We start from the raw sequence: 21,122 nt of genomic DNA on the forward strand, positions 1-21,122 counted from the left end.
TTTGTTATAGAGTATCATCTGTCTAAGAGGTCAACCGTCAACCTGTCAACAGTGTCAACTTAGTACGGTCAGCGCCAGTATTAGTGTATAATCTATGGTCAGCGCGGTTCAACACTGTAGCTTTTTTTTTAATTGGAGCTCACACAAGGAACGAGCAATTTTACCGAAAAACAGCAAATAATTTATTTGTTTGTCCAGGGCCAACTTCATCGATGTTTTCTTTTAATGTTTTGTGTCTTAGTGAATTTGAGAATATCAGTACTAAAATGTTGTGAACGCCCATAATATTCTGAGTTGATGATTGGAAATAAAAAATAAACATGCCTGGAGAATGTAAGTAAATATTTTTATCCTTTGATTGCCCTTATAACAATAAAAGGGACCTTTTAATCACATATATACCAGAAATAATTTGAAAAAAAAATATTTATAAATATTCACATAACTGGAGTTAAAATTCAATTTTCGTTAAGAATTAAATATTGTTAAAAATAGGTCCACTATTTAAAGAGAGATGTTCGATTTTTAATGACCAAGTCCCAGTGACATTCTATTCATTAAGTTTAATAATTATAATTATGGAATATAATATATATTATATTATTCCCTACTTGTATGACACTAAATTTTTTGTCTAAAATTCTAAATGTATCTTTTTTATTTTAGCTCTCAAATTAAATGTGAAGAGGATTTGCATAGAAGTTTTGGGTCTATTATTTATACTATCTGGATTAATACTGTCAATTTGGTCAGTTGAGGTAAGAAATATTATATACAAACACAATAAATTCTAATGTCAAAGGATTGGCTGTTTGCATGATACTATTGATGGACAATTGTTTTTTTTTTATTTATTTTAAAGTATATTGTATTCTTTAACCTGTGACCTTGTGACTACGAAAAAACAAAAGAAAATCTGTAAACCCTTTAGTTTTTTTTATAATGTGGTGCAGATTACCTAATGGCAGCACTGAAAACTAATAATGCATAATAAACTACCTATAATTGAGCCTAGTTACTTCAGGGAAATTTCTGAAAATTCCCAGTAATGTTTGTTATTACTGCTGTGCTAGAGTATACATTTGATGAAATATGAAGACTTTGCTTTTTAAAAATATATTTTAGAAGTCTGTCACATGACCTTCAGGAATCAGAGAGGTTTTTCCATACATGCTGTATATGGTGGTTCTTGTTGTTAATCATACTGGGAAATAAAAAAAAATGCTTCTATATTCCACTAAGATGCTGTTCTTGACGGGATGTCAAACTGTCCATGAAGCGATGGGTTAAATGGTAAATTTCGATTTTATACTGAAACAATTTTAAAATGATTTAGTGAATTAAAATAATTTTATTTTTGATAGGAACAATTAGAGGTCAAGTTCTAAATCACGTTACTGGGTGACCACTGTTATCTTACCCCTACTACTATTATAAATGTGTAACTACCTCTGTCTGCCTGTCTCACTTTCACCCCAAAACTACTAAACCGATTGTCATAATGTTTGATGCACAGATAGTCTAGAGAAAGACTACTTTTTAACTCGAGAAAATGGTTGTAAGGAGGTGTAATGGGGGGCTTGTAAAGTTTTGATGAAACTTTTTTTTAATGAACTATGGCTTTGATATTTTATTTAAATATTGTTTATCTATACTTCTATACTATATATCTATACTAATATATAAAGCTGAAGAGTTTGTTTGTTTGAACGAGCTTATCTCAGGAACTACTGGTTTGAATTGAAAAATTCTTTTTGTGTTAAATAGACCATTTATCAAAAAAGGCTATAGGCTATATAACATCATGCTGCGACAAATATTAGCGAAGATACAATGGAAAATGTGAAAAAAACGGTGACAAATTATTCATCTTTGAGGGCTTCCTTTGCGTGCGCTGCGAAAACGGTTCAAGACCTTCTAACCACGCGGAGGAAGACGCGGGCAACAGCTAGTTTAAATAAAAATAAATATCAGCATGCCTACGAAAAACAGAACCACCACACACTGTAGGTAAATTGAAGCCCATGGTGACGAAGTCAGGGGAAACCGCTATACGCTATTATCATTATATTATAATAAACCAAGTTTATTGACCTGTAGTAGCACAGATAAAATAATAAGAATCAATTAATATTATTGTTTTTTTTTTCTTTACAGATAATAGGCCATGAATATGTTATAGACTACACAGATTGCCTTGACCTTAGTGAGAAGACGAAGTGTAAAGATGTCTTCTCAATTACGAGCGAATGCAATTGTTTCTTAAACGTCAATATAACGCAGCCAATGAATAGAACTGTCACCGCATATTATGAGCTGGAAAGCTTTGACCAGAATCTGTATTATTATTCAAGGTAAGGATAGCTTAAATTTAAAATTTACATCTACATTCTTTTCTTTTCGTAATTTTAGGTAGGTACTAGTAAAAGTAAATCAAGTTGCAAGCGACTTCAAAACGTCTGCTATTTTATATATTTACCTATAATAATACAGGGTGGACGTCATACCGATCCCGTGGTCTAGGGGATCTGGACATGATTCCAGACCCCCCTGCGTTGGAATTTTTCATCGGACTTTTGATGAATCGGTTTATTCATGCGGCTTGTATAGAGTTCCGTTTATATCCATTGGGTACCTTATAAAATTAATAGATTTAAATCTATTATTTTTTTAAGTTTAATCTAAATTCCCACGTTTTTAAATGACACTACCATCAAATTTCATCAAAATCGGTCCAGCCGCTTTTATAGTTGTAATTGTATTGTCATCGGGTTCGAAGCTACCTTGAAAATTTCAGCCCGCTAGCTTGAAGTGATGTGCCTTAATATTTAGTTACAAAAATCCAACTGGAACGACATACAACCACACAAGAAAGTGAGTGTATAGAAACGTGGGAAAGTGGGAAACTCTACCATGTTGCTCATCTTTCGTTGTCTGTCACCAAAAATCAAGGGATTAAGTAACGATAATATGCTGTGACGAGGATATTATCCTCTTTACTCATAACTTTTTTGCGAATTTGATTGTCTTTAGCTTATTTGTAGGGAACTTTTAGTGTAACGAGTAGTTACGAGTTACTAAGTTGCCATAGAAATTGTAATGACGAGAAACCCAGAATTAAACAAGCAACATCATGCTTATAAAATAAAATAGTTTCTTACTCTGGAAATACCGGTAGATAGCGTGTTTTATCTTCATCAGACTTATGTAAAATAAACTTGTAAATATTATTTGCATATAGTATCACATAATTATGTGTTTCCTTAACTTATCGCATAATAACATACATGAATCATGCTTGCCACACAGTTGCATGTCCGAATACAGGGTATGCGGTGGTGTGTTAATAACTATAGAAAAATATGTAGAATTCCACTAATATTATAAATGTGAACTTTCTACGTATGGGTGGATGTTTCTTACATTTTCGCGCGAAAACCACTAAACGAATTTGGATGAAAGTTGGTACACAGATAGTTTATAGCCTGGATTAAGACATAGGATAGGTATTTTCCCGATTTTATGTTCCCGTGGGATCATTTCTAAATTGTCCCGATTAGAGCCGCTGGCAACAGCTAGTATGATATACATACATATGATATACCTAACAACCGATATCCGTGGTATGACTATGACCCAATTAATTCTCGTTCCCGCAAACTTGTACGATGGGTAATTCGACGTTACAAACTGCCCGTTGTTAATTGCTTAAATTAAATAGCTTTTGCTTAAGTAACAAGCATAGATCCATTTGTGTAAGCTAACTATTTAGGTTAAGGCAAGCTTTAGCTACTTGCCATTGATACATTAAAAAAATATTAACATATGAAATAAATTTATCAATGCTACTTGTAAAAGAAAGCAGTTCATAAAGACAACCATTTTAATAATAAGTAGGTACCTAGTACCTACTAGTACCCAATTCTGCTATTTACAACGGCATATGAATGAATGAAAATTGGCTTAAAATGTCAATATTCGTTTTTTTTTAAGCATTTTTCTACACAATAATTGGAAATTCAGTGCAGGACGGTATACTCAAGGTCAATACAATTAACTTTTAATTACTTTATTTTCAAAATGCTTAAGAGAATAGGAATAATTTAAAGATTTAATCCAATTGCCATTCATTCATGGGCCATTGTAAAATAGCAGAATCGGGCCCTGGAATGGGGATGATGACAATTTTATTGTCAGTGGCATTGTAGTTTAATGCAAGTAATGGATACGTATTTTTTTCTTTTGTCCCGCAAATTGATCAAATTACAATGAATGGAACATAAGCGTGACGTCACGATCGTGGTTTAATTTTACGAAATCGTTACGTCACAAGCTCTCCTAATCTTTAAAGCAGTTGGTTAATATTGGTTGTACACAAAAACGTAAACATACGTCTACTTATAAAATCTATTTTTACTTTTTAAATCCAGTCATAATATCTATTATGTTTGCAGAAAGTACAGGTAGGTATAGGCCGCTTATACCATTACAAGATTGTTTTATGTCAATCACCTGTATTCTGCCTGTAATATTACCGCAAAAGTTCAATTTGACCTACATTCCGATTTCCGATTGAGCTGACATTTTGCATGCATATGTATATTGCGTGACAAAGTAATATTATAGGAGCTCCGCTGTAAAGCGACACGGCCCAAGTTGGGTTTTCGTTTGATTTGTACTGATAAATACTTTGGTTTCAAAGTAGAGAAGCAAGCTGAAAACCTTGTTCCGAAACTGGTCAAGCTACTGTACTCGTGATATTATAGATTCCTTATAAATAGGCTAAAGATAAACCAATATGCAACGACAGTTGAATAATGCCTACAATAATACAAATCATGCCAATTTAATCTAATTTTATTCATGCGTCGGCCATAGTAAATAACAGAATTGTTGCTCAAATTATGGATTGATGGACAGACTCCTTAATAGTTTCCGTCTTTACCCTTTACATACTGATAATATAAGTATTTTGTTTACGAGTTTCACATTCACATTCTGCCAATTATTTCGTAACTGCTTAACACCTAATTTTGATAAACAAAATATTTTACAAAAAAAAAATAACTTTTTTTCGGATTAATAATCATCTAATTTATTACTTAAACACACAAAACAGAAATACTAGAATTTTCCTTGTACAAAAAAACACCTAGCTGGAACTATAGCTAAACTCAAATTGAACCGAAACTATAATTGGTTCAGCAATTTAGACAATTTAGTCTGATGGTAATTAGTTGATGATATTGACTCATATCATTTAGGCAGTCAGTAGGAGTTAGGACACTATTGGTATTCCTTGTGAATCGCGTTCGCGAGTCTGACACATTAGCAATTAACACACGTACAGCTTCAAGCCTTTGTATAGTTGTTTTATGTGACGTCAAACTTATCATATACTAAACTATTGAACGATAACCTACTCTTCATATTCAGTTGGTTTGGCTGACAATAAAATTATTACTTTATTTCCTAAGCTATAAAGATCGCTTTCGTACTTTAGCCTGTAAACGTGAAACGTTACCTTTTTTGATATCTATTTTTCCTGCCAGTGGTTTATTATTTTGGTGTGTATTTCTGCCATTTGTATGTGAACTCATCATATTAAAATCTCTTTTCCTCGTCACCGCTGACTTTATGTGTAGGTATGCGTACTCACTACCGAATATACATATATACACATACATGTTAATACACACATATTGTTTATTTTGTTTCGTGACTTTCGTCCATCGCATATATTTGACATCGTAAAATTTAAAAATAAAAATTCTATGTCGTTATGTATGCTTATTATATTGGCATTCTTCTGCATTGGCGGGGTCATGAACGAGCCATGGCATTTTCAAGGTAGCGGGCGTTGCGGTGGTGCTGACCTCTGCAGGGTATATTTGAAACTTTTAGTACGGACTCTTTATTATTTTTTACTATCTAGCCAACGATTCTCGTGTTTGTGTAATTGTTAGTGGACCTGTCTGTTATAACCGAGGTTATGAGTTCGATTCTCACCTGGGCCAAATGTTTGTGTTATAGATGATAATTGAACACAATTATAACATTTTTTTATTTTTTCTAATATTTTTCCATAGTAATAATACTAATTATGTATTTTAAGTTATATCAATATGTTGAACAGCTGACTAGTATTCGTATTTGCTTAGTTTAAGACTAGATGGCGTTGGGTGATATTTGCGGAATATTACGATATTCCAAAATGTTTAATAAATATGTTTTTTGTCGTTTTAGGGATAACAAACAGTTGTCAGGTGAACTCTCAACGAATGTTTCCGAATCCTGTGAGCCATTTGCTTATGTGACATCGGATAAAGGCAGAAAGCCTATCGCTCCTTGTGGTGCTTTAGCCGATCGCATGTTTAACGGTAATATATTATATATCTTGTTCTAAACGGGTGTAGATTTCACACTGAATCTACAACTTTACTTAAAAAAATTGGAAGATTTTGATGTTTTAAGAATATGATATAAATAAAACAATTTTCCTCCCATTCTATCAGCCTCGTTTAACTCCATAAATAAATCTTTAATATTAAACCTTACGTTTCAAGGGTTTCAAGTACATATTTTTTTCACCCGTGCCGCACTTATGTATATGTATACCTGTACCCGTTTCAGTAACTTTTTGCCAATCTGTATCCGCATCAATGAATTAATCATTCCCTTTATAGGAAACATTTGACTGCCTGTATTAACTACTTCGCTTTTTATAATTATTGCGCAATGCGCATGAAGAAAATAAATATTGCATTGTTTTACAGATACACTGATTCTTCAAAAAGATAACTCGTATGTGCCAACTGTACAAACTGGTTTATTATCAGAGAATGACAAAGCGTTGTATCGCAACCCTTCAGCAAACATACAAGCAGGTAGGTAGTGGATACTTAGACTTAACTATAGCATGTTGCTGAAAAAATAGTCTTTAAATAATAATTGTTGGTTGTTTAAGTTTGTCTCATTTTGTAACGCGATCTTTTTTTACTGACTCCTTAAAGGAGGTTACTCAATTCGACCGTATGCTTTTTTTATTCGATTTAGCTATTGAATGGTCCGACAAATTGGTTCCTAGAAACGCCGCGTCGAAGTTTTCACCAAGTCATGCGTCACACTTTATTAATAACAGAATCGCGCATCATGTAGCTTTCTAAAATATTTTATATATTACACCTATATTACACTTTCTATATTACACCACGGTCCCGGTAAAAAGTAAAGTAATAAACATTGCTGTTGTACAAGTACGCACCACATGGCGCTCTTCATAAAGCTATTCCAAAATGGAGTATTTGAAGAAAAAATATCTAATTAGTACGACAGGTATTTAAAAAAAATACGTGTTTTTAAACGCATTATAGGCAGTTAGACGTCACTTCTCGGTAAAGCAGGTAGGTACTGATGAGTGGCGTCACACGAGATTTGAATGAAACATCTTCTAAAAGATGTAATAGGTGTCCGATATTTTTGCGATATCTCTTTAGCGTATTAATCAATTACTTCAGTCAAATGCCTACAATTTGGTGTATTCCTTCTGTCGTTTACATTTAATATTCTGGATTTCAGCTTTTAAAGAGTACGCGAAACCAATAAACTGGAAAAATAATATATGGGAACTGGATCCGTCTAATCCAGATAATAATGGATTTAAGGTAGAATATCTTATTGTAATATTCAGTATTCATATGGGTAATGTACCTACAAATTCTATAATATGTATTATTGTTTTTGCAGAATGAGGCGTTCATAGCATGGATGAGAACAGATTTGAAACGGAAACCTCTTTGGAGGATAGATGACAAGCCACCGTACCAAGACGGTCTGCCGGAAGGAGTTTATGTACTTCGTGTAACTTATGGTACGTTTTGTTCAATCTAGTCAAATCTTTTATTCTTATAATATAGCTTCATTTACCTTATTGAGTAATGTGGAGTTGTGTTCCTATTTTCTTAAGAATATTTAGTTAACTAATTGCTTAATTTCTAAAATCTAGACAAAATTGAATCCTTTCTCTTGAGAACCGCCAGATTTGCTTTAGACTATGCCTTGAGATAAAATGAAATTAATTTTTGAGGTTACATTTTGAAACATCATTTTATTAATAGGTATTTTATTTTCAGCCTACCCTCCATCGGTGTACAACGGCCGCAGACTTTTTGTAATCAGTAATCGTAAGCGCGTCGTAAACTATGTCGTAGTAGGGCTTACCGTAGTCCTCATAAGCATAGGTCTAATAGTTTTGGCGGGTAAAATGTACTTCAATAGAAAAAAGTACGGTAATTATATTCAATGTAAAATGCGTGTGCCGTAAGGTGTGGTGTAAAAGGTTGTACCTATTCAAATGTCGTGATCTATGACTTATTAATTTATTTTTAATATTAAGCTTAATCTTCTCGTAAGTTTTTAATTTACATATATTTTTTGATATTAAGCTTTGTTGCTACTTAAAAAAGCCTTCCTTATTTCTTTAAAGACTAATTTAGTTAACATCTGTAGACCAACGACTATCTGTATATTTTAAGTTTGTGTAAGGAATGTACTTAGCGATATGGAAACAGTGATGTTTACTTTTATAAGTTGCAATATGAGGCTTTTACGTTACTTTTGTGGACAAGAATCTCAGAAACCAGCTTGACTTAGTCAGACACCGACAAAACCGTCTTTTTTTATATGGAACTTTGGACTTGACGGTTTTAAGCCGTGGTATTTCTATTTATGCATTTCTAAGGTTTATAGACAAGGCGAGAATATCGTACATGTTGCGATACATTGCCGGCGATAATATATCACTTATGTATTGTAATATAATTTTAATTGAATGCACTGTAGATTCCAAAAAGGTTTCATACTAGGTAAATGTGACCAGAATATTGAAAGAAATAAAGATAAATGGTATGTTATTAATGTATCTATGGACTGTTGTTACTATTTTAACATTTTAACTAAATATGTAAATAAGAACACCGAAGCACATTCGCACTTCCGTGTTTGTTAGTTTGTTGCTGTTAAATGAGGTTTAACTGGTTGACGTTTAAGTTTTCGAACCGTGATCTGAGTTATATGAGTATCATAGAATGCGATCTACTACCATTTGTGGGTAATACCAGAACTCACTAATTTAAATAAGTAAGAATGTTAAAAGTCCAATTTCAGCCATAATTAAAGGTACTATTTTTATGTAGAGTTATAGGATTGTCCATTGCTCCGGTAGATTTGAAATAACTAGAAACAAATTTTCTACTTAATTTAATAGACTACGAAAAACAACCTTAGTGCATTGATTTTGGGTTGACTTGAGAAAGTTGGTTGGGTCGAGTTGTAACTGATGAGTTATGTTATAAAATATTAATAGTTGAAGGTTGATTTTACGGTACAAAATATTACAAGTTATGGTCATCATTTCCCTCAAAACATTTTAAAAGTGCCGATTGTCCAAATACTTTCTTCCAGTCTTGTACAGAACTATGGCTACTTGATGATATAACAACGCCATCTGGTCTCAAACTAACCAAAGCTTGCATTATGAGTACAAGAAAGCTGATACATAAACATATATATATATATATATAACCAGACCATCATTTCGCCTGGGAAGGAATCGAAACCATGACCTGAAAATCAGTCAGGGTCACTGCGCCAGCAGGCCAGTTTTTAATTAGCTCGTTGTTTTTTTTCGGAGAATCACCCAGAAACTGTATTAGTACAAGAATTCTCATTACAAAGGCTGATCTACTCTATCAATATCTGATGAACTATTTTCTTCTTTGTTCTCTATGCTACTAGTTTTTTACTCTTTAAAATAAGTATATGCACTATATTTGCACTATTCCGCCTACTTAAAGGAATATAGTAACCGAACACTTAATCTTTTTATAATGTGTGCACTATTTAGTAATACAATGTATAGATGTTTAATAATAATAAATAACTTTAATGTATACTTACTTCATTGTCTACCGAGACTGTGAAAATTAAAAATCTCTAAATTTAAGCAAAATCTGCTTAAAGTATTTTACTCAAATGATGCTCATCACAAAATGGAGTAGCCAGCTTTAATTATTAAATCTTTAGTAACTATAAGAACACAACTTTTTAATAAATTTCTCGAATATTATGCTTGTATAGTTAAAATTTAGAGGCCTTAGATAATGGTGCTTGCGATACAATTAGAAATGTACGTGTAACTATACAACAGCTTACTTTGGAGTTTTAAGACACTAACGCACAATTTTAAATGTAATTTATTGAATAGAAATTATTTTTCTAATGCGTACCTGTAATACGTGTAAGATAAAACAGCGGAAGAAAGACGATGCTCTACAATTTATTCGTGTAGCGCCGTCTGGCTTCCGTAAGAACAAGTTTTTATGTAATATTTTTTTATTTATAATATATGTTTAGATGAAATATCTCTTCTATTTACGTGATAAAAGCTATACCAAAAATGTTTTAAAATAAATAACTTAAAAACTATTTGTTGCTTTATTTGTCTATCTGTGAACACCAACTCGCTTTAAATTATTTGACTGTGACTTTTATCGACTTCACGGATAGCCGAGGGGTCAACCGCGCAGGTCTACCAGTCACCACGTCTAACCCACCATGTGTTTCAACTCCCGTGTAGGGCAAGGAGTTGCGTGATCTTTAAGTGTTTCCCTGAGGCTGTCTCTCATACCAGGTCTGTGTAGGTGTTCATAGATACCTATTTTTTACCATCTCGAAGCATTAGTCAAAAATCGACTAAATTTGTGTGTTACCATATGCAATAATTCTCCTTAATGACATTGACAATTTAATGACATTAAAGTGACAAGACAAATCATTTCGTCGTTCATTCATTCAATTTTATCTTGTTTCTCATGTACTGTCCCTTGAGTGATGTGTTGTGTTCGTAATTTTTAATAATAGCAGTGGTCTGATTCGTCAAATAAACATTGTGAGACACGATGGCGACGTCGAGTGATGCGTCCGACCAAAATGTGAAGTCCAGGCGTCCTGCAGGTGAGGAATTAGCCGTCACACCTTAAACGCGACCTTGCCAAGTATTGATTTTAATTCTGACACAATTGTTTTGATTGTAGAGTCTGCGTTTAAACAGCAGCGCCTGCCTGCCTGGCAACCTATCCTGACCGCGGGGACTGTATTGCCTACGTTTTTCGTCATTGGCATAGCGTTTATACCAGTTGGTATAGGCCTACTCTACTTTAGCGACGAGGTATTTTTACTGACTAATACCTAATTGACTAATTACTAATATAATCTAATTCTCATTAAGCTTTCTCTTTGGTACAAGAATCCTTAATATTGTTGTAATTTCAGTTTATGATCACATAAGGTGATAAATATTGGGCTGTTAGTAGGTGACATTTAAATGTTGTTGTAATGGTGTTGCAGACATTAAGCAAATGCCAAAGATGACAACAGACTATGATTGTTCTGTTGCTGTTTGAAAAGGACATTGATAAACCTTCAATGGTTTTGTATGACTATTTTTGCTTTTTACATTATTGTGATCAATATAAATATGGATAAATTATACTCCATGTAAAAGAATAAAAAATCTATTACAAGTAAAAGATTCTGAAGTTTGTGTCTGGTTCTGAAATTCTGATACTTGAAGAAATAATTATAAAATAGACAACAATTTTTGCTTTTATTTGCCCTCATCATGAATAAATACCATTTTTTTTAAATTCTAGGTCAAAGAGCATGTAATAGACTACACAAACTGCTACAAAGATGATGAGAACATCACATGTGCGGAGTACATCAAACAGAACTTCATGGAGCCGTGCTCCTGCCGCCTTCCCTTCAACCTGACGGAGGACTTCAAGGGAGATGTATACTTCTACTATGGACTCAGTAACTACTACCAGAACCATCGGCGATATGTCAAGTCCAGGTATGATTTGACAGTTGCATTTTTTTTTCTAAGCTGTAAGCACAGGTTTTTATTGCTATACTGTAGTGATTCTTGTATTAAATGGTTTTTAGGCGCTATTTCAAAAATTATTATCATAGTAACAAATATAGGACTTACAGTTAATGAATTTTGATTTCTTTATTTTTATTTTAAAACAATGGTGCAGATTAATCTTTTGATGCCTTTTTTTGGTTTCTTTATATTTTTAGTTTATGTCAGTGCATAATGTTTATCTACTTTTTTTATTGTACTTTTCTCAAAGATATAAAGACATGTTAAAGGTTACCCTTTAGTAGAAAATTCAATCTATCTAACAAATAACCAATTTCACAGTTTCGAAACCTCATTTCTAATAAGAACTAATAGAAAACAAGGCTAGTTTGATTATGTTTCTTTAACATAGACTTAATACCTCAAAGATGATTCATGAAGAGATGATTATAATGGATCTCATAATCTGATAACAGCATATATTATCTCTGTTCTATGTTGGTAAATATAAAGCATGTATAGATAATGTTTTCCTTAAAATTTTATGTTTGAATTCTTATTCTTTAAAATTTAAAGAAATAAATGGGTTTTTACAGAAAGCAAGCAATCGCAATCACATCAGCTGTATGGCTATGCATAATTTTTTATGACTCAAATAAAAAAAAAATGTAACCTAATAATATGCTAGTTTTCTTTGTTCCAGTAACTAATATTAATAAATCCTATTATTCTGTTTTTAGAGATGACAGTCAGCTGCTCGGTCGCCTCGTCTTGAATCCGTCTTCTGACTGTGAACCATTTGCATATGCTGTGGAAGACGGGAAGACAAAGCCAGTGGCACCCTGTGGAGCCATAGCTAACTCTCTGTTTAATGGTAAGGAGCTCTTTTATGAGGGATAACCAATAATGTCATGATTTTGGTTATATTCAGGCATTACTTTAAATTAGTTTAAATGTATGCTAACTTTTTGTGGTATTTTTTCTATGACTGGGAACTTTAAAGTTATAGATTTGTGTAAAGTGTTATCAAAATAGTTAAACAGATGTATCACAGAGGAACCAACAAAGTTATAAGACGGAGCAGAGTAAAACAACAATAATTTACTGGAACAATAAATAAAATTATTTATGAGTTAACAACTATATTAGTTTAGTAAACTGTGCTTTATTATCAGTTAAGAATAATTGACCATTCTATGTCATGCACCACATGAGTACAGCTACAAAAATAAATAGTCAAATGGTGCCATGATGGGCATCTTATGCCACTTAACTCACGCGTATTTATCGGGAGTACCCGACTAGTCTCACGATAGTTACTATAAAAAAAATATGGAATAAAAAATAAAATAATATGAATAACGATACACAGTTAATATGATTCGTTATTTAATATATGTGTTGTTTCAGATACTTTGAAGGTGTATTCACAAGAAATGAGTAGAGACGTGCCGGTAATCCGCACGGGCATCGCGTGGAACTCCGACAAAGAAATCAAGTTCAGAAACCCACCTGGCGATCTCAGAACTGGTATGTAAACAGTACTGTTACAAGTATTTAAATTCATCATTATAATACAAAGCCAATGGTTCGTGATAAAAGCGTCTTTGGGTAATATAAAGATTGAGGGCAATATAGAGATATGATTTAAAACCATAACTTATGTTAATAAATAATTGTATTATCTACTAAGGCCCATATACCTTACAGATTAACATAGATATTTTATACAATAGTTGTTAGTATATTTAGCAAGCTAATGTTGATATTTACCATAATAATCTTTGTATAGAACATTAAAAATATGTTTAATGTTTTCTTTTTATATTTAAGCGTTCGCAAATTTCACGAAACCTGTGAATTGGCGCGTCAACGTCTGGGAGCTGGACCCTAACAATACAGAAAATAATGGTTTTCAGGTAAGAGAACATTTTTAATAAATAAAAGGTCATGACTGCCCCCTTGTTTAGCTATTTAATCACATTAAATAAACCATTTTTATAAAGTGCATTGTTGGCACGCCCTTCAACAAATTAAAGATAAATTTTGTAGCAATTAGAAAAAAGTTTGCAAGCAATATTAAACTGATTAAAAAACACTTCATTTACCTAATTTGTTTGTTGCCTTGTTTTATCCAGAACGAAGACCTAATAGTGTGGATGCGTACGGCGGCGCTGCCAACATTCCGTAAGCTGTACCGGCGCGTGAACCACCAGGAGGTCGGCTTCGGGCCCGGGCTCGCCAAGGGACCCTACGTACTCATCGTGGACTACAGTAAGTTGGTATTATAACTAAGAAAATATTACATAACAAAAGTTATAATGTCTTAAGAGTCTATGGGAACCGCCGTAGTATGTATGTATTTAAGAAAATAATAAACAAAAGTAACAAATTGACTATTTTTCTAATTGAAATTAGGTATTTTAAATAGGTTTCCTATTTTTTTGTAATTAAAAAGTACCTTATAAACAGCACCATGTATAGCCCGCCTTTTACTGCTTTACAAATTAATACCTTACAACTATTACCGCCCATTGTGGCACCATGTAAATATTTGTTTGTATCCAATGCTGTATTTACGTGGTGTGCAATAAAGAATATTCTATCTATCTATCTATAACACAACTATTCCCCTGTCCCGTGTGTCATATTAAAAATCCTTCTACAGACTATCCCGTTACCGACTTCGACGGGACCAAGTCCTTTATAATATCGACGACGTCCCTGTTGGGCGGCAAGAACCCCTTCTTAGGCGTCGCTTACGTCGTTGTGGGGACTCTCTGTCTGCTCCTCGGCATCGTACTACTCGTGATACACGTCAAATGCTCTAAGAGGTACGTATCTTTAATTAAGTGGTAAGTAGACTAGTGCATGTATTTTCACTCCTGACTCTCGCCACACATTGACTTTATGTGTGAGACGTTGCATGAAGGTTCAGGATTTGTCAGTAAGAGTCTCACACTGCAAGTTTTCAAGTGAGCAAGATAGTGTGTCCATGAAGTTTCCACACATAACAAAAAAAATGAAAACTGCGTTTAACCGTCACATGCCATTTGAAATAAAACTTCTTTGCTATTTGTACGAGATGGCAATCATTTTTTTTTTTCAAAATTGTTTGCTTCATTTTGTTAATAAAGTAGTTATTGAAGCTAAACTGCCGTAACGGACTTGCATTGTCGTCCAGTTACATTTTAGTCGCTCCTAAAGAAGTTTTACTTCAAAATGTTTACTTAGGAAGGAATCGATTCGCGACGGCCCATCCCGATAAATATCTACGCACAAGTAAACCGTTGCATAATTTAACCAGGAACTATTTTAGTGTCCTTCAATCGAAGGTGCTTTTCAATCCAACATTCGTATATCTTTGTATAAAGTCATGTGAGATTTATACACAAATAACCCTGTATAATATGTGCGATAACTACAGGTTATATCATTGCTTAGCTTCGCTTAACCCTCCATATATTGTGTGTCTAATGTTCCCATACTAACATATGCTTGCATGCATCAGATTTTCCGCTCTCTCTATCCCAGCCATGCAATCCTACTTCTTAGAAGAGGAACTCGCTTCACACAATGCTACTATATCCTCGTAAGTTTTTTATTTTGGTTTTTAAATATTATTTTTTATGTAGGTTTTTATTTTGTTTGATTTTTTTAAGTAGCGTATTGTCAAACTAGAAATTAAATAAAATATTTTTCTTCAGTGTCCCAATATTAGGCAAGGGTATTTCCCTAATTCCTTCCATTATTCCCTGTGGAAGGATTAAGGGGAGGATTTGTTTTTTTTTATTATCTTATGTAGATAGATTTTTTTTAACCGTTTTGAACCGTAAATACTTTTTAAGTATTATTAAACAGCACTTAAGGCCGATTTTTTAAATCGCCGGATAACTTTTATCTGAAGTTTTTAAACATTTTTAGTCATTTCGTAAAACCATTCCATCCTATATGTTTGTGTGATGAGCATGTTTATCAGTTGTATAGTAGTCATAATAAAAGCTCTGCTAGTTTGAGACTAGATGGCGTTGTACGACAAAAAATGGGTTGTTATTGTTTGCTTAAATGATTCATTGCCGGGGGAGGGCTTAACCATTACCTTTTAGTCGTTGTAACCAACCACCACCTAATAATGTGATACTTATGCATTTGTGGAAGCGAGACCACACTATACAACATATCGGTATCTTACTCCCTCATGTTCCTTTTCTTATTTTTGTGAGATTAATCTAGTTTTTTTTTTATTTTTAGCACAACAGAGATGATCAACGTGAATCCCCGCACTCCGTACTCTTAAAGCGGCTGGTGATAACATCACTACATAATCACCACATGGTTATGAGATTATCTATGACATTCTGTTACTAATCACCGAAAAGGTAACTTTATTACAATACGATATATTTATGTTTTTATAGAACAATTGTGTTGAAACTATCCTTCGTAGCGAATAAACTGCATTTTAATTTTGTGCGATAATCGAAGTTAAAAATAAAATAATGGAAGTTGATTTGACTGGTTGAGTATTTAAATAAATGTTTTTAATGTACTTCTGAATTATGTTATAAAATACATCTGTATAATAAATAATAGAATAGATAAATCGATAATTAAAAAAAACGAATGTCGAAACAAACTAAGACAATGGTTGCATTTGATTGCTGGTAACAATATCGTTACATTGAATATGTTATTTTTGAAGTATATATTCAGTACATAAGGACATGTTTTTGTGTTATATACTATAATTATCGTCATTGCGTAATATGCAAAAATACTGATCAGTTTTCGCACGTGACGGCCGGCCTATAACCAACAATTGGCCCAAATGTTGATAACATTAACATTTTCTAGTTTCTTTTAAGCAATCTATAGTCGTAATATAATGATTTAAATAGTCCACGATCAAATGTAACCAAGAGCATGCCTAAAGCGAGTCTAAGTAGTGATATAATTGTTGTATTGTGATAAATATTGTTTTTTTTTATTATTATTGTTGAAACTTATTTATTAACAACGCGAGATATAAATGCAAACCGGCTGTTTTTATTTATAAATAGAACACTCGCTATTTTTAATGCAGTTAAGAAATATTCTATTGTTGATACTGGTTAAAGAATAAAAAAAACATTAACAAAGGGTACTATACTACACAAAATTATGGTCCCTAACCCTAATCTAACAGGTTTTAATCAGAAGCGTTAAGGGTTCCTAATGAAGGATTTTAAACGGACTTATAGTTAATTTACTTTGAAATGGGCGTCTCCAACCTTAGGCCACACCCACTTTAAGTCAAGAAGCTTGCCGCCACGTCTTAAAGTAATATTATGGGAGGTGTGGACGAGAGATGCTGCTCTACACCGTGTATAGCACTGTCACGCTTCCACAACCATAATAATATAATATTACTTTAAGTCTTGGTAGTAGGCCCTCTGGTCACTGGTATAGTGCCCCCTTTTAGACAAATCAATATTTATAAAGAAAGACGAGAAAGAAAAGAATTTGTATTTGCTATATATTTCAGAATTTATGTTTTGTCTATCACTTGTAATTAATAACGACTCGCGTAAGAGAAATTATAACTATTTAATTTTAATGTAGATACTTAATTTGCTAGCGAATAGTGAACACTAACTGTTTGTAATAGATCACAAATTAGATTGTCAAGTTTAATAACTATTAACCTATTGGTCAATCAATTATGAATAGTGACTTTCAAGACTAGTAAAGTCATAATATCTTTGATTTGATGGTACTGTAGAACGCATATTACAGGTTACAAAGATCTCGTCTAATTGCTAAAATCAGCCGCGATTTTGGTGACGTCATTGACAGATTTCCATTACTAGACATTTTTAATACTGATTTATACATCAGGCTGACAATATCTTCTCCAAATGCGACAGAAATTTCTTTAAGCTTTTTTCGATGTTTGTACTTCGAGATAAAGGCGAAATTGCTAATAATATTTCATATAAATTATGATGATATATCATGGAACAGATAAGCAAAGAGAAGTGTTCCTTCCTACACTGCCGCAGTATAGGAGACCCGACATATTCGCTATTTTCGTTACTCTTTTCTCTAATCAAAATCTAAAGAAAAAAAATATCTGACTTTTTATAGTCCCTTCCGTGACTCATACTTAAATGATATAAAATCTATACTCGCGTGTTTTTATCAGGATCGCCTCACTAGGTAATCGCTACCCGCATAATTGTGGTTTCCGATTGGTTGCGTACTGAAGGCCGATCCCGTTAATAAGCGTGAGTATCATTTAAACATGTCTAGCTGTTCGATTGTCATATGCAAAAACAAAATCAGTAATTGAAATTTATGTAAGATATGTCTATATAATCTGTCAAATTAAGTATTTTTTGATCTTTATCTCATATTATTGACACGTGCTCATAACCTGAGTTTCACTTCCTACCCCTTATCAATGTTCCATGATGGATGTAATAACGATTAATCAAACAGTTTACCGTATGCGTGTATATCACACGCCTCGGTAAACATTCTCTTATCAAAGCATTAAATATTATCGGACATTAATTTAACAAACGTTAATTAATTACTCTGATTGGACGAATACGATTCATCTGATAGTAATATATAGACAGATCTCATGTATTAAAAATACCTGTGACTGCACCATGCTGTCAGTATTGTGAGAGCGAGACAGACAAATATACTGCGAATAGCGTCATCTCGCTTTTACAACGTTACAGCTCTGCGTTTAAATCTGAATCGACGAAAACTTGTATAATACTTATCTCCGTTGTCAAATACGTTGGTATCGTGCCAATTCACTTAAGAAACCAATGCAGGCAAACTAAGATATTTCGAACAAATATATGTGAACCTCAGCCCACGAGTGTTTTGGTGCAATTCAAGCCAAAATAAATGTGAAATTAAATCTTTTTGAATTTACAATTGCAGGTGAAACCTCTTACTAATATGATTAGTGAAGCTATAAAAAAATTAATTGCACAGACTACGTAAAAAGATAGGACATAAAAAAAATAATGAAGGGATTTTGGTAGTAATTTGCATTAGTCGTGTCACAATTTTAGCGACTATGCGATCACAAAGCAAATTACTCTAGTGTGAGCAAGACATATATTGTATTCCGTCTCACTTCTACAATAGCAAAATTAATTTACTATGACTACAGTCTGCCCGGGTCTTAACCTAACTTTTTACATAGTCTGTGACAATTATAAAAATTAGTTTAATTTCCTAAAGTGCCTTTATGTAACATAATTAGATGCTTTTGTATCACATTGTCGCTACTTTATTACTATTTAATATCTTACTTATAAGTATTAATTAATACGCTATTTATTATTATAAGATATTCATTCAGTTTTTCCATTGTTGAAAATATATGTGAACATGTGTTTTTTTAATAATGCAAGCGTTTAATGAAACAAATCTAAAAAGACTCTTAGAGTTCAAATAGATTTGTTTTATTTAGGGCCAATTTTTCAATCGCCGGATAACTTTTATTCGACGAATACGTTTGACGTTTTGACAGCTTTTGTATAGAAAATATGTCAAACGGCCATATTTATTCCTCACATAAAGTTATCTGACGATTGGAAAATCGGCCGTAAATGAAATAAGGTTTATTTATCTCTCTAACTTTCTGAAAACACATTCTCTAAAAACATACAATAATATTATGTTTATCTTCTAAGTAAAGATTTTAATTATTTTTTTATGTTACTGTTCTATTTTCTGTAATAAATTGTACTTAAATTTGCGTCCTTACTTACAGTATTATGTTAAATAAAGAAAGAAATATCTTTGTCTACTTTTTATGAAGTGGTTGAAGCCATTTCTGTGTCTTTTTGGAATGAAAATTAATTGATTGCGTACAATTTTTTGAAACACATCTAATCCGGTATAATTTATATTGCATTTATTTCTTTAATGATTATGTATTTATGTAATTATAGCTTCTTTATTTGTTCCTAGTTTTAATATTATCTACATTTGTATGGAAGCACCAAATTAAATGTGAATTTAGATTATTCGATGTAGTTAAATAAATGTTGAAAAACAATTACAATTTGTGTTTTTGTTCTCCTTTTTTTATTTGAATAATATATTTAGAGAGATTATGGGCTGAATCCTTTTTGAATATAAAAGACTTTTTAACAGAAATTAAAGACTACCTAAAACACGAAAATCTACCTTAAAACCGTTTACTGAAGTGTATAATTGTTTGATTTCTCAGCTAAAGAGCAACAATTAAATGTTGAGGCATATTCACTTATATGTATTCATTAATTTAAATTTTTCCCGAATTAAATTAGAAAAAAATACTATCGCGAAAAGTTAGAGCATAGCTTGATTTTCTTTTACATAAAATTCATAGTGCAAACATACAGCCGTATGTACAACACTAATCTACGTAATAAAACTCGTTGAACGTCAATAAACACGCAGATATCATGACTTGTGCTGTTGATTACTGTTACAGATAATGTGAACATGATTTATAATCACAATCATGATCGGTTGCTCGTGTTTTGAAAATGTTCGAAGAGTCACTCTATTTAAATCCAGTTTGACGTAATCAGCAAAGCCCTATAGAACCAAATAAATGTTTTATGCGCTACAACCCCCGAAGCAAGATTGATTTACTCGTGCTCTAAGCGCTATGTACTACTGTGTAGTAGGTGCCTACGTCATCGTGTTTTCACAGTCAAAAGGGCATCGTATACGAGCAGTCTTCGTGCATGAAAACCTATGAAACATGTGTTTAGTAAATAAAAATCGAAATCTTGGGGATTTTTTATACAAATACAAATTAAATGAATAAACGACCGAATTATTTCAGTGGTATCTTTGGTTTAGTAAAGTCTGTTTTTCCTTTTATTTTTAAACTGAGATTTTAGACAACAATACATTTTTAAAGGACTAATGCTGTAAGATAAGGAAACTGACAAGAGAACTGCGTTAGAGGTACTTACCGAGAAAGAAATGAAAATAGTCATATAAGAATGATATTGTAGTCCTAGACTACAATACGTCAGCATCCTTTTTAACGTGACCAAGAGAATAGGACGAACAAGGTCAAAATGGTAAGACTAGAATAACGAAATAATTACCGGTATTCGATGTTGCGTGTATCCAGCTGGTACAGTCAGCAATAAAAACGGTTTACACCACCCACTTTTCAATG

At 32.7% G+C, this 21,122-nt stretch overlaps 2 protein-coding genes across 3 annotated transcripts; both read left to right on the forward strand.

Moving 5' to 3' along the window:
* The first annotated feature begins 97 nt into the window (after positions 1–97).
* LOC113502969 (cell cycle control protein 50A-like) lies at positions 98–10,485 on the forward strand. The gene is made up of 8 exons (XM_026884747.1): positions 98–333; positions 667–758; positions 2,158–2,354; positions 6,247–6,380; positions 6,777–6,887; positions 7,579–7,664; positions 7,747–7,870; positions 8,133–10,485. Exons 1-8 carry the CDS (start codon positions 321–323, stop codon positions 8,321–8,323), a joined length of 948 nt encoding a protein of 315 aa, XP_026740548.1. The 5' UTR covers positions 98–320; the 3' UTR covers positions 8,324–10,485.
* A 354-nt stretch (positions 10,486–10,839) lies between these two features.
* On the forward strand, positions 10,840–16,448 carry LOC113502967 (cell cycle control protein 50A). 2 transcript variants are annotated; one of them, XM_026884743.1, is made up of 10 exons: positions 10,840–11,013; positions 11,094–11,227; positions 11,712–11,914; positions 12,667–12,800; positions 13,337–13,456; positions 13,760–13,845; positions 14,065–14,200; positions 14,595–14,760; positions 15,438–15,518; positions 16,178–16,448. In XM_026884743.1, exons 1-10 carry the CDS (start codon positions 10,959–10,961, stop codon positions 16,221–16,223), a joined length of 1,161 nt encoding a protein of 386 aa, XP_026740544.1. In that variant the 5' UTR covers positions 10,840–10,958; the 3' UTR covers positions 16,224–16,448. The 2 variants fall into 2 exon arrangements, with proteins under 2 accessions (XP_026740544.1, XP_026740545.1); XM_026884744.1 differs by lacking the exon at positions 15,438–15,518 and having other exon boundaries at positions 10,842–11,013; positions 16,178–16,446.
* The last annotated feature ends 4,674 nt before the right edge of the window (positions 16,449–21,122 follow it).

The sequence above is a fragment of the Trichoplusia ni genome, chromosome 18 (genome assembly GCF_003590095.1).
Source record: "Trichoplusia ni isolate ovarian cell line Hi5 chromosome 18, tn1, whole genome shotgun sequence".
NCBI lineage: Eukaryota > Metazoa > Arthropoda > Insecta > Lepidoptera > Noctuidae > Trichoplusia > Trichoplusia ni.

Coding starts and splice junctions, on each gene's coding strand:
- LOC113502969 (XM_026884747.1), top strand. Junction 2,355..6,246: donor AATCTGTATTATTATTCAAG/GTAAGGATAGCT, acceptor TTGTCGTTTTAG/GGATAACAAACAGTTGTCAG. Junction 7,871..8,132: donor TGTACTTCGTGTAACTTATG/GTACGTTTTGTT, acceptor TTTTATTTTCAG/CCTACCCTCCATCGGTGTAC.
- LOC113502967 (XM_026884743.1), top strand. CDS start 10,959: ATGGCGACGTCGAGTGATGCGTCCGACCAAAATGTGAAGTCCAGGCGT. Junction 11,228..11,711: donor TACTCTACTTTAGCGACGAG/GTATTTTTACTG, acceptor TTTAAATTCTAG/GTCAAAGAGCATGTAATAGA. Junction 13,457..13,759: donor ACCTGGCGATCTCAGAACTG/GTATGTAAACAG, acceptor TTTATATTTAAG/CGTTCGCAAATTTCACGAAA.